The 14,621-nt window shown below is 36.7% G+C and overlaps 1 protein-coding gene across 9 annotated transcripts in view; it reads right to left on the bottom strand.

The window, feature by feature from the left end:
- SYTL2 (synaptotagmin like 2) overlaps positions 1–14,621 on the bottom strand; it is a 260,784-nt gene that overhangs the window by 107,725 nt on the left and 138,438 nt on the right. For 6 of the 9 annotated variants that reach the window (XM_053708648.1, XM_053708653.1, XM_053708651.1 and 3 more), the window contains exons 3-5: positions 10,841–10,995; positions 8,925–9,081; positions 3,257–3,329 (exon numbers count right to left, since the gene is read on the bottom strand). In XM_053708648.1, coding sequence (XP_053564623.1) covers positions 3,257–3,329; positions 8,925–9,081; positions 10,841–10,995 — 385 coding nt within the window. The remainder of the gene's footprint in view (positions 1–3,256; positions 3,330–8,924; positions 9,082–10,840; positions 10,996–14,621) is intronic. The other 3 variants (XM_053708652.1, XM_053708657.1, XM_053708650.1) reach the window with 2 other exon arrangements.

The raw sequence follows: 14,621 nt of genomic DNA, 5'->3' as shown, positions 1-14,621 counted from the left end.
AAGGTAAGTATTTGTAAATGTAAACTTTCATGAATGAAAGTGCCCCTGTTTTTAATAGTTTTTTTAAAAACCGGGCACTTTATCATGAAAGTTGACATTCACTTTAAGTTACAGATTTTGCTTTTTGCCCCCTCTAGGGAGCATGGGACAAACGCAATCTTTACACAAAGGGCTTGATTTATCAAGCGACAGTGGACAGGGGCGTACACATGCGCCCCTGTCCTACGCAGCTCGCTTCTGGCGGGCTGAATTCTGTTGGTGAAATTCAGCACAAGAGAGCTATTTTGCGCTCTTGTGCAACACTGCCACCTGTCCGCGCACAGCCAATCACCTGCAGGAAGCTGTCAATCTCCCAGGTCAGACGAGACCGGGAGATTGAAATTCTCCACCTAAAAGGTGGAGAAGAGGATAGGAAGCAGCGGTCTGATGAACGCTGCATGATAAATACAGACTGCAGGTTTGCTTGTGAGAACCTGCGGTCGTAATGCGGCAAACGACTTAATAAATCAAGCCCTTAAGCAAGGTGCATTTAACGGCCCTTTTATCTCTTTACATTGATACTTCTCATTGAATTAACATTTTATACAGAAGAAGCAATTGTTGGCCACAGTAATTGGTGCTTCGTACTGTACACAGTATTTCCCACAATACATTTGTCACTGTAGTGGATTCTCTTTCTTCTGAGTTTTTCTAACTTTGGTCACAGGTTCACAAGCCGAACTGTGTGGTTACTATGTGATTTATTTCATTAGCAGCATCACAAAATAGAGCCAGAATCTTTATTTGCAACCCCGTCCTTTGCAATTCAAGTGAACACATTCCTTGCCATGAACTGCCTTATTTAATTTGCTTCATTCTGTTGGTATCCTTTGTTGAAAAGCATACCTATGTAGGCTTAGGAGCAGCAATGCACTACTGGGAGCTGGCTGCTGATTGGTGGATGTGCATATTTCTCTTGTCACTGGCTCACCAGATGTGCTCAGCTACCTCCCAGTAGTGCATTGCGGCTCACTCAACAATGAATACCAATACAATTAGCAAGAACAAAAAGATTTGTGAAAGAGAAAAGATGCTGAATAGGTGAACTGAGTAAAGAAAATGTATTGCAAGAGGGTACCAAGAATAAGGAGATAACTGAAGTTTTCAACAAAGTTCTAACTGGAAAAAAATAGGGAAATTAAGTAAAGTAAAAAAAAGGACTAAACAGTAGAAAAAGATTTATGTTTATGTAAGAAAACAAAGTTAGGATAATAATTCAAATCCTTCTGAATCTTTTACTAACACAGAGTGACATTTTATAGAGCACCTTGCAAGAGCTGATGTGGGAAGTGTGAGGAAAATTGGTATGAGTTCCTTAAATGACAGTAAAGTAAAATTCAACTTAAATGGATTGGATAGATGATAAAATTTTAAACAACTTTCGAATTTACTTATATTATCAATTTTTCTCAGTTCACTTGGTATCCTTTGTTAAAGTTTAATCCTAGGTGAGCTCTGGAGTATGCATGTGTTTTTAGCCATGTGTAATTGTTATACATAGTTTCAACACTGCTGCCATTGACTGCTAAAGACATGAGCTCCTATCAGCCTACCTAGATTTACTCTTCATCAAAGTATACCAAGAGAACAAAGCAAATTTGATAATAGGAGTAGGGTTTCTATATTGTCGCTTTAAAGGGGGGACATATGAAAAATTCATATGCTAGGGTTATTATAAAGGAACATTTTTCAAACATTTAAACTGCCCCTGACGTGTATTTTTAATGTGTCCTCCCTTAAAGTGGAAATATGTCAGCTCTAAATAGGAGTAAAATTGCATGCTCTACCTGAATCATGAAATTTTAATTTTGACTTTACTGTCCCTTTAAAATCTTAATAAGGGCGTATTCCCTTATCTCAACTCTGAGCAACGCAGTTCCATGATTAAGGGTACATTTTTGGCTAAAACTAGGTAATAAAACAACTATTTTAGAGGCTACTACATGTGTCAGACAGACTTTACAATTTATTAATTTAAATATGTCCCTGTGGATTTTGTTTCATAGGAGAGACAAAACACTATTAAAGGCTACATAAATAAATCCCCACTTCGGCATAAAGATTTACCAGTTTCATGTTTTTACATTTGACCGTAAGCATAATCTTACCTTTTACAAAGAAACTCATATTAAAATAAGACTTTTCATTACAAAATTATATTCTTTGTTATCATCTACTTTTCTGACTTCAATTTCTTTTTCTCTTTTTTATAACAGTAGTTTTGTATTAATATAAGGGCAGCCGAGAACATCAAATATGTAACTTCTATAAATTGAATTTAAATAAATAAATGATTATGTGATGCCTTACTCTTTAGGAAATGCATGTTTTAAAGGAATAGTCTAGTCAAAAATAAACTTTCATGATTCAGATAAAGCATGCAATTTTAAGCAACTTTCTAATTTACTCCTGTTATCAATTTTTCTTCGTTCTCTTGGTATCTTTATTTTAGAAAGCTGGAAAGTAAACTTAGGAGCCAGCCCATTTTTGGCTCAGCACCTCGGTAGTGCTTGCTGATTGGATGGCTACATTAGAAAATTGATAATAGGAGTAATTTAGAAAGTTGCTTAAAATTGCATGCTCTATCTGAATCATGAAAGTTTAATTTTGACTATACTTTCCCTTAAATATAACAGCAATCTTCTAAAACATGAGTTTCCTTTTCTCCATTGTGTGACCCATTTTAATTAAAAATAATAATTACATTTAATAATAATAATTTAAAATTGCAAAAACTGTTAGCAGATGACATGATGGGCTCCATTTATTAAAGGTCTGGCGAACATGATTGGCTACCACAAATCATGTCCACCGAACCTCACTGTGAATGGACAGCATTCGCTGTGCCGTCCCCCCCTTTTAGGGATGTTTTCAATCCGCCACACTTTAGGTGACAGGCACGTTGAGCAGCAGAGCTTTTAAAATCACGGCTACTTAATTATCGAAATGCTGGGGCCTTGAAGTTGATTTCTTAGCTTGATAAATGGGGCTTAAATCTCTGCATATGGTTTGTCAAAAATTTGTCATATGGAAATCACAAAACAATAAGTCTATTACACAGTAAATTAAATTATTTTATAAACTACATACAGGCGAAGCTGATGGGAGACGGCAAAAAAAAAAAAAAAACTGTTAAAATTAGTTCTATTACAGTTTATCTCACAAAATGAAACGAGACTTAAAATTATAACAATGTATAACTCTTATATTAACATACCTTTGCTGGTGATGCTGTTCCATTGTTCAGATTTTCCTTATTTTGTGCTGGCGAAAAGCTCACCTTTTTCGAACTGTAAATAAATTAATTGCACATTAATATTTACAAGACTGATGTCCTTACTAAGATACAAATATATTTTAATTACTTATACCTTTATTTAGGCTGAAAGTAGGAAGATAAAAATGCTGAGATATTCTGAAATATTTTACACTTCATATATACCTTCTTTCATAAAAGGAAGCTATTCAGAGCACTTGCAGAAATGTATAACTCACTATTGTTACTATAATAAATTAATTTTATAAACCATATCAATAAAGAAAAAGCAAATGTATGCAGAGTACATAGAAAGTGTCTAAGTAATTGATTAGTGAGATTCTTATGCCTAACCAGGAGAAGAATATATAAAACTAGGTTTGCTTAATAGGTTACCTCTAATGGATGCCGAACAAAAAAGAAAAATATGAGTGCCTTCTGGAAAGAATAAGCACAAAGGCCATATCTTTTGTGCGATAGGTGTGTGAAGTTTATTTATGGGAGGGTAAGTCTTAGTGACTCATGTGTCAATAAGAAAGTAAAGGAGAACAGAGATAACAGAATATAGACTCATAGACAGAAATGGTAGATTACGGAGGATGAGCCCACATTCTCCGGACACCATAATTGTTCATTATACTCATTTAAGGGGAGAATAAAGACTAAATACATTTATAAGCATAGTATTGAGGTTATCCTCTGCCTCTCTCTCTAGTCATGGGTGCGGCCATATTGAAATTTAGCTTTAACTGCATCCCAGAACTGACATGTTTGCACATGTGCAGCAACTCTCCTTCAGATACCTGCAGTGAAACCTAAGCTCAAAATGGCTGCACCCATAATTAAAGGGAGGTGTATAAAGTGTATTTAGTGTTTAACCCCTTCACACCATTAGGACATTCTATGCCTTCCTAACTGCGCTGGGCTTAAAGTGAAAGTAAATCCTAGCATTTTACAAACGCTAGAATTGATTTTTGAAACAAATAAAGGGGACTTTCATTCATGAAGTATAAGATACTTCATGTAGAAAGCTCCTTTATTTGTTTTAACCGATCGACGTTTTTTGCTGCTACAGCAGCCCACAGCTAAAAATTTTTTTGCTAAGAGGTGACGTTTTCACCTCTTAGTCAATATCCGTGCAATAAATCCGGCTCCCATGGGCGCCAAGCCGCATTTACCGCACAGCTATTGGCTAAGAGGTGACATTTTCACCTCTTAGCAAAAAAATTTTTTAGCCTTGGGCTGCTGTAGCAGATAAAAATGGCAATCGATTGAAACAAATAAAGGAGCTTTTTTATACTTCATGAATGAAAGTCCCCTTTATTTGTTTCAAAAGTCAATCCTTTGAGATATATATATATATATATATATATATATATATATATATATATATATATATATATATATATATATATATATATATATATAAATGATAAACTCTCTCAAGACAGGGAGATCTGAATGGAACACTGGGGATCGATTTCCCCAACCGATATTCCCTGTAAGTCTGTTAAGACAGATTTAGAAAAACAAAACAAAAAAAACCTGCCATGCCAAAGACTCGGCCTCGGCTGGCTATATCAAGCTCCAATCCAGTGTCAACAAAGGCCAGAAGGGGAACTGGAGGGCATAACCCGATGAAGAAATTTTGCAAGGTCTCAGGAAAAAAAAAAGTCCTGTCTGTAAGACAAAACAGAATTAAAGAATCCACCATGGTGTCTACACCAGAAACTCAAGTCTGGATCCAACTCTTAGGATCAAAAAGACAATAGAAAATCCCTAAAAGTCGATTAACAGCAGATGGTAAGAAAACCAGAAACACCAATACCCGGGAGCTACTGTAAAATCTGGAAGCAGGATACTGCCACATTAAACCCCAGATCCCAAAAAAGAAACCTAGGTTTGCTGGAAAATATGGTTCCGAAGACCCGGATTTGCTCAAAAGGATGAAACATCTTTCTTCCTGAACAAAAGGAAGAGAGAACCTTACATTCTCCGGCAAAAATGAGAACTAAAAGCTCTGTTTAAAAATCATAGAACCCAATTAGGATGGAAAGTCCCTCCCCTTATTGGACCATGCATTAACAGTGGAAAGAAAATATTCCCACAGTGCAATAGATACCGGGACAATGACTCCAAAAGTCACCCGAAAGACTGGACCGGAAAGCTAGAAAAAAAAAACTCCTTCCCTTGTGTAGAAGGAAGGAGCAGACTTAGGATACTACATATCTGTTAGAATACTCAAGGGCTAAACAGAAACTTCTTAAGTTCCAACAATGCTAGAAAAACTGAGAATAATCAAATTAAAGAATATAAATTCTGAGGCTTAAAATTTGTCTCAAAATTATTGGGGGAACCATCACCCCAAACAGAGAACTAGATGCCTCCACCAGAAGTCTCCAACAATCTCGACCATCTAAGTCGATAGTACCAAAAATCCCATGCAACGAAACATCTTTCTAAGAAGAGTTTCTATAACAACCCAGAGCTCTAAAAACCGAAAACTATCCGAAACAGAATAGAAAGGTAAAAATAAAATAGGCAAGCTGATGATCGCTAAAAGGAGTGTAGAAACAAGAAACAGGTCTAGCCTGTCATACGACACAACCCCACCTAGAGCTAGGAACTGGGATTCTAAATAAACAATAACACAAAATTAAATCAAGACAATAAGGAATAGTATTACCATCCCTCTCCACTTGTCTAGTCAAGATCGTTATCCGATTTAGAGGAATGAGATTCAACTGACGGGTCAGTACTGGGAACCTCTAACATCGCCAAAGCCTCTCTCAGAAGTAAACGCAGGCATGCCAATGTAAATCTAAATGCTAAGCCCTCCGCAGTTGGTGGAATCCAGTCAGTAGACTCCAACCCTGGAGGTTCTACCTCTGAAGCCTCAGAGGGAACCGCATCTTCAGAGGACTGATTGGACACAATCATAATTTTACACAATGGTCCTTGGGCAGGAGAGCCTGGATTAACCCTTCACTTGCATGAAGCAGGAAGAGGTAACATTGCTAAGGCCGAAGAGATGGCCATGCAGAACTGCGTTGTAATCTCTGGTGGAAACAAACCCCTTACAGGCGAAGGAGGAGCGGAACTCGGGAAAGCTGCATATGTAGGAACAGAAGAATCTATGGAACACACCTCACTGGATGAAGAATCCTCAGAGACGGATGGCTCAGTGGTCTCTAACATCTCAACATTGGTTAATGAGAACACCCTATTGCGGCATACGGAACATAATTGAGAGGGCTGGGTTACCCATGTTATTAGAAGATCATCAATATATCTTCCAAAATAAATAATATTGTGTCTAAAGGGATTATTATCTCCAAAGATGTGGCACAGTTCCCAGAATCCCATATAGAGATTAGCATAGGATGGCGCAAATTTAGCGCCCATAGCTGTGCCACATCTTTGGAGATAATGTTGACCCTCAAAAAGAAAAAAAAAATTGTGAGCGCAAATACTCTGCGGCTAAACAGAGAAATTGAATTGTGTCATCGTCGTACAACGACAAAGTGTACAAAAAGTGTTCCAAAGCATTAAGACCCTTGGTGTGAGTGATAGATGTGTACAATGATGATACATCAAGAGTGATAAACCTGTATGATTTCTTCCATTCAATATCCTCAATTTGCATAATCAATGTTGTTGTGTCTTTCAAGTAACCAAGTAATTTGATGACAATCGGCTGTAAAAAGCTGTCCAAAAAATAGGAAATATTTTCATTAAGAGAACCTATACCTGCCACAATGTGGCGACCAGGGGGATTGATCATACTTTTGTGTAACTTCGGCAAATAGTGGAAAATGGGCATTACAGGACATTCTGGTATAAGGCTATCAGCCACCTTAGAAGAAATAATGCCATAATTTCTTGCCCCTTCTACTAATTGACAAAGAATTAATGTAAAAGGACCAGTGGGATCAGAAAAGAGATGTTCGTAAGTAGATGTGTCACTAAGTTGTCTATTGGATTCCGCTAAATAATCAATTTTATTTAAAACCACAACGTTCCCTCCCATGTCTGATTCTCTTATGACAACGTTGGTATCATTACTTAAATCTTGCAAAGCTTTTTTTTCCTGTGAGTTAAGATTATCTGAGCAATGATGCCCTTGTGAATTAATTTGATTCTTGTTCTTTTTATCCAACTCAATAAGGAGACTTTCTACTGTTTGTTGAAAAACTTAAAGTGTAGGGCCTCTGGAATTAATGGGATAGAAGTAGCTTTTGTTCTTGAATTTGCTCAAATCTATATCCTGTACAGTAGGACCACTGTGTGTGGATTGTGTTCCCTCATTTTCCACAAGTATTTGTTGCATATCATTGACCATGCTGATTTCTTAAAATGAAAAAGTAGAGGGAACACACTCAACCGGAGGTTGTCCAATGTGTCTTCCTTAAAAAAATGTTTAAGGGTGAGATCTCTTACATATCTATTCAAATCCAAAATTGTGGAAAATAAATCAAAACAACAACTAGGTGAAAAAACTCAAACCTTTGTTAAGTAATTAAATTTTATGTGTTGTTAATTATCTATCTGAAAGGTTGACTACATTATTTAATAATGTGTTGGTTTGTGAGGGGTTCTCTTTCTCTGAGGGTATCTGTAACCATTTCTGTCCCCGTCCTCTGCCCCCTCTACGTACTTTATTTTTGTTTTGTGTTTGGACGGACCTACCCCGTTTTTGACTGAGGGTTTGTGGGTGGGACAGGTGGATCTAGGACAGAAATTACCTCTCTAGTGGTGGTATAATCAGTCTCTACTGGGTTTTCAATGTCTGAGGTGTCAGATTCATACTCTGCCTCACTAAAAGTGAATTTTTTAGGGGTCTCGTTATATATATATATATATATATATATATATATATATATATATATATATATATATATATATATATGTGTGTGTGTGTGTGTATTATTTTGTTTTGTAATTTTCCCTATGGTACTTGCACCCAGACCTGTAACTCTGGGGACAGCACAGCTTCCTGTGAGTGCCAGTGAGCACCCAGGGCTGAGCTTGTTGCAGGGTCATGGGATGTGTACCCGGTCCGGTCTGAGAGTGCAGTCCCCTTCTGTGTTTTGTATATGTCTGGGGTAATCTACATAAGCCTGTGCACTCTTCACATGTTCCCAATTTGTTTGGATTGAGAGCTTGCATTGTGTGGCTGTTTTAGGGTCCCAGGTTTTTGGAAAGGACCTTGACGTGGTACCTGGGGTTATCCAATTTGGCCAAATGCGGTAACTAACCTTTCCATTTTTGCTTTAATCTTAGCTGAGAGCTTGTGAGTGAGTGCTGGACTTTCTCTGTGTGTTTATATATATATATATATATATATATATATATATATATATTTTGTGTGTGTGTGTAACATACTGTGTAACATACTGTACCCATATACACACACCACAAAGGGGTAGATACTAATCCGCTCGTCAATAAAATGAGAAAGAACTAGTGAACAAGTCTAAATGTAAAAATAAAAATTATTTTAGGATACAGGGGAGAAATTAAGGGGTTATTATCCTATTCAGGGGTTGAGGATGACCCTATAATATGTTTGTCTTGTGGATATGTCAAGTCCAGATATAAAAAATCTAGTGATAAACAATCATGTTACCTTTGATTAGATTGCACCTTAGTTTGCTTTAGGTCTTCAAAATCCTCTTCCGGCTCTTCCATCACACCGCACAACTCTGGAGGAATAAAAATGTCTTTGTTGACACTGTTCACCCAACTCTTCCTTGATTTGTCCTTATTGCTCTGACTTAGTTCTGCTAAAATATGGAAATACACCACCAAGAAATTAAAATTGATGTGATTTTGCCTTTAACTGTTGGAAGGGTGAAATGACAATTATTCATTTATGTAGTAAATGCAGGTCTGCTCACCAATCCACAACAAAAATGCAAAAACAAATCTAAACTAAATAACAGATAGATCATGGATTAAAGGGATACTAAACCCAAATTTTTTTTAGATAGAGCATGCAACCCAATACCAATCAGAGCAGGTGAAAAAAGAATTTACTATAAAGGATATTGTTTTAAAAGACACGTACCATTAGTATGTCAGCATCAGAAAGGTGATCAAAACATTGCATGAGAAACTTTACAGTAATCATGTATCTTAAACTTTCTCCGGGCTTTATCCATGACTTTTATAACCAGGTGACATATAAGCATGTGATGTTAAAAGACACAGCACATAAGTATTGCACAAAATTCTTAAAGGGACATTAAACCCAATTTTTTTCTTTCATGATTCAGATAGAGAATACAATTTTAAACAACATTCCAGTTTACTTTTCTTATCTAATTTGCTTCATTCTTTAGGTATCCTTTGTTGAAGAAATAGCAATGCACATAGGTGAGCAAATCACACAAGGCATCTATATACAGCCACCAATCAGCAGCTAGTGAGTCTATTTAGATATGCTTTTCAACAAAGGATATCAAAGGGGCATGAAACCCATTAGCTTCATTCTCTTAAGTACCAGGCAGCACAATGTAAATATGCCCAATGATTATTAACAGAGGTAAAGGAGAAAGTAGAGGAGAGAAAATTACCTTGGAATCAGTAAAAGATTAGTGTTCGTACCTGTACCCCTACACAATTTTGCATCCCCGATAGTGTAGGACTACCCTTGGCTAAACATTCTAATCATTTTAAGGGATTCAATTTGTAAACACCTTAACTTTTTCTATTGAAACATTTTAGTTTCCAAGTAACACACTTCCTTTCCTAGGATTTATAATTTTAAATACTATATATTATGTATTTCCAATAAGGACGTCAACCCTAATAGATAATAATTGGAAGCTAAATATTATTTATAGAAATTTTAATAAAATTGTAGATCATTTAAAAAGTAGTCATCTGCTCTTGAGGAAAAAATAGAATAAGACTTGCTGTTTGTGATAAATTTTAAAGATGATGCACTGGGTACCTAATTTCCATATCTTTACCTATAGGCTTCTGCTCCAATGTAAAATAAACCTCTGGACAATCTATTTAAAGGGACATTCTACATTAGAATTTGTATTGTTTGAAATATAGATAATCCCTTTATTACCCATTCCCCAGTTTTGCATAACCAACACAGTTATATTAATATACTTTTTACCTCTGTGATTAGCTTGTATCTAAGCATCTTCTGACAGCCCCCTGATCACATGACTGTGACTATTATCTATTGACTTGCATTTAGTTATGTGTTGTGCTAAATCTTAAATAACTTCTCGGGCGTGAACACAATGCTATCTATATGGCCCACATGAACTAGTAGTCTCCTGTTGTGAAAAGCAAATACAAAAGCATGTGATTAAGAGACTCTTAATTTAGAGGTTTAAATGTTCTAAAGTATGTTAATATAACAATGTTGGTTGTGCAAAGTTGGGGAATGGGTAGTAAAGGCATTATCTATCTTTTTAAACAATAACAATTTTAGTTTAGACTGGCCCTTTAAATATTAAAAAAAAAATTTCATACAAATAAAAAATCAACAAAAAAAACATTTCTATTTAGTTTTCTTACCTATAGTGGCGGGTTTTTTCCTTTTTCTAATTGACGCGCGGACAAGATCGGCTCCATGAATTTTTTCTCTGTGTCTCCTTGATTTTGCTTCATAAAACCATTCACCAGTTTTATATTTCAGCTCATTTTCATCTTCAAGTACATTTTGTAGGTGTCTACAAGCAAAAACACAAAATAAGTTAATAAAAAAAAAGTACAAAACAACCTCATATAGATGCAAATACTAATAACTTCAGACTGAATAAAGGTCATGGAAGTTACTTCATTATAAATTTACATTTTTAAAGTTAACCCGTGGCTTCAAAACCAGTTAAGTTATTCATTTTTATTTTAATATGTTAGAAAAACATGTAAGCAATGATTATACTTTCATTATACAGACAGAACATACTTACTCATTCCCTTGTATTACCATCTTTACCTCTTTGGTTGGACCTTAGTATCTTTTCACAAGACTGCACTGATGTAATCTCGGAAGCATGCACAATTATGAGCACTATATGGCAGTTGTGCTTGCAACAATATCTGCAATATTATTACAAAATTGCTCAAGAGGCAAGCAGGTTCCTGACCTTACTTTGGTATGGTGTCATGGAAAGTAGTGAAGTTACTGACATTCATTTTTTGTTAAAAGGACATTTTGGTTCAGATACAACCTCTCCTCTTGCTTCCTCCTCCCTTTCCCCATTAATAATTCTACATTTTTTCCTAACTCAATACTTCCACACTTTGTCCTCACTCTTCTCCTCCCTTACCCGTTCCTCCTCCCTCTCCTAGGGCCTGATGATCAAATATTCTCCTGCTTGGAGAGAAATTATAGTGCAGACTTCACAGGAGCTGAACTCACTGAATGCTATAAGAAAATGGGCAGAACCTGAATGTCCCAGGGAGATGAGAGATTCCTCACATAAAGCTCTCCGCTCAGATGAGATGATCTAAAATGATCCCACAGCACTGAGAAGATCTCTCACAAGATTATAGACAGGAAACATTTTGCTATACTTCTCTAAGGGACATTTCCTTTATTTCTGTATGTGAAGGAGAGACATGCCAGTGCAATATAGCACTTCATAACATGAGTTTTGTTACATTTACATTTTGTACTTTGTATTATTTTACACTTTAGATTGGTTCCTTTAAGTTTAATTACATTTAAGCTGTGCACTATTTTGTATTTTAATGCTTTTAGATTCTGTTTACAGCAGTGATTTCACAAATTCTTATTATTTAAAGGGTCAGTCAACCTAAAAAAAATCCCTAAATATATGTAAAAGGTTATTGAAGCTAAATACATCACACAGTATCCCAAAGTGGAACGTTAAGAAATGTGTAAGTAAATCAACTAACTATTTCATCCTCTGACATTTAAAGATGGCCGCCTAAACCCTCCTACGTCATCCTGATGTACTCAGTCTCCCAAAATTGAACCTAGTCGAATTTGCGTGGTCCCGCAATTTGCACATGCACCGATTATGCTCAAAGGGGGCTTTTTGTTGCAGGAGCTACTTAAATACCAACTAATTTTCAGCAGATCGCAAGTGAGCGGTTACGATACTGAGTGGTTGCTAGTAGTTCCTGCAACAAAAAGCCCCCCTTGAGAATAATCAGCGCAATGCGCAAATTGCGGGAATGTGCAAATTGCGGGACCGCGCAAATTCGACTAGATTCAATGTTGTGAGACAAAATACATCAAGATGACTTAGGGGTAGGAGGGCTCAGGCGGCAATCTCTAAATGGCCGAGGATGAAATAGTTGATTTACTAACACATTTCTTAAATTTCCACTTTGGGATACCGTTTGATGTATTTAGATTCAATAACCTTTTACATATATTTAAGATTTTTTTTTAGGTTGACTGGCCCTTTAAAAGTTTCTATTACATTAAAAAGAAAAAATACAAAGTGCAATTTAACTTGTAAAAGGTACACATAAATATACAAAGTATGACCCTAATTTGTTACGGTTGCACAGAAACTGTCAAAGCATAATCAGAATGTGTAAAGTCACTATCCTAAATACACTGTTGTAAACAGAATCTAAATGAATTGAAATACAAAATAGTAAATGCAAAGCTTAAAATGTATTAAAACAAAACTCTTATATCATGCTGTGCTATATTGCACTGGGCTTGTTTGTCTTTCACATACAGAAATGCAGGGAATGCCCTTTTGAGAAGTATAGCAAAATTTGCCTATTTAGCAGCGCTGGAGGATCATTTTATATCATCTCATCTGAGCGGATAGCTTTATATTATAAGGCCCCATACTCTCTTCCTCCATTTACTCCCATTCCTGTACCTCTTACCCCTCCTTCCTTTTTCTTTCTCTCTTGCCTTCCCTTCCATCTTCCTCCTCATCAGTATATTTCTGTCTCACTCCTGTAAATTCCTGTTACTTTCCCTCATCACTCCCTTCAACTCCCCTCCCTCTCTGTACCCCTCTTCTTACTCATAATACCCTCTAACCAGTCCCTTTTCACAGTCATCCCTCCTCCTCTTCCTCCATATCTCTTACCCTCCTCTAGTCCCATCTTTCCTTCTTCATCATCTATGTTTTCATTTGCTCATATTCCATTCTCAGTCTATCTTCTCCCCTATTCCATTACTTACTCCTTTTTCTACTCATTCCATCCATGTTTCCCCATTACTCCTCCTCCTTTTATCCACCCCACCCATTGCTCCCTCTGTGTCCCACACTCCACATATAATCCTCTCCTACTGACTCAACTCCCCCTTCCTGTTATCCTCTTGCAACTTGTATAAATTATACAGAGTGGTTTATACATACACCAATATTTTTTGTTAAAGGGACATGTAAGTCATAAATTAAACATTCATGGTCCAGACAGAACACACAATTTTAAAAGACTTTTCAGTTTACTTCTATTATCAAATTTACTTCATTGTCTTGATATCCTTTTTTGAAAGGTTAAGCAGCAATGCACTAATATAAGCTGGTTATCGATGGCTGCTCACATATGCCTCTTGTCATTGGCTTAGCAAATGTTAACAAGTTCCCAGTACAAATTCAACTAGTTCCCAGAGCATTGCTGCTCTGCACGGCCAGATTGGCCTACCACCAGGATACCAGGAGATTTCCCGGTGGGCTGCTGCAGCTGGGGCTGGAAAGTTACAATTTAAAGAAGCAATTAATGAATGCAACTGGGTTGTAGGGTGCATTTAACAACAATCACTTTTTTAATACACACTAATATAATATAAATTCTGTAAAAAAAATATTGGGGGAAGGAGTATCCCAGTAATCTCCTTTGAGAAAAATGGGATGTAAGCATTCTACTGACTCAACAGAAAAAAGGGCTGGTCTCCAAATTTTCCAGGGATGCTTTTTATTCCCAGTGCAGCCATGCTGTTCTAGGGCAGACTAACTATATGACTAACCTATTTGCAAGTATTAAACACATAGAGTTTCTCTGCCGTGATCGCACTAAAAGTAGCAAGATCGCAATATTTCTGAGTGGGGCAATGCAGAAATAAGACTTGCATTGGGCAGCGGGGGTGCATATCATTGGTGGTGTGGGAGGGTTAGGAGGGAGGCCCATCGCTGGAGGGGTGGGACCTCTACACTACAGAAAATCAAAATGCTTAGAGTGGGAGGAAGGGGGGAGGATGAAGAGAGGTTCCTATCATGGAGGGGGGATTAGAGGGTGGAAAATCGATCGGTGAGGGGGAAGGGGATCGGTGGGGCTCAGCTACACTACAAAAATTGTGAGGTTTTTTTTGTTTAAATTAAAAAGATATTAATTTTTTTTTATAGAAATCTGG

Source organism: Bombina bombina, chromosome 3 (genome assembly GCF_027579735.1).
Source record: "Bombina bombina isolate aBomBom1 chromosome 3, aBomBom1.pri, whole genome shotgun sequence".
Classification (NCBI taxonomy): Eukaryota; Metazoa; Chordata; class Amphibia; order Anura; family Bombinatoridae; genus Bombina; species Bombina bombina.
The sequence above is the reverse complement of the archived record's forward strand: the minus strand, read 5'-3'. Positions and strand labels throughout refer to the sequence as shown.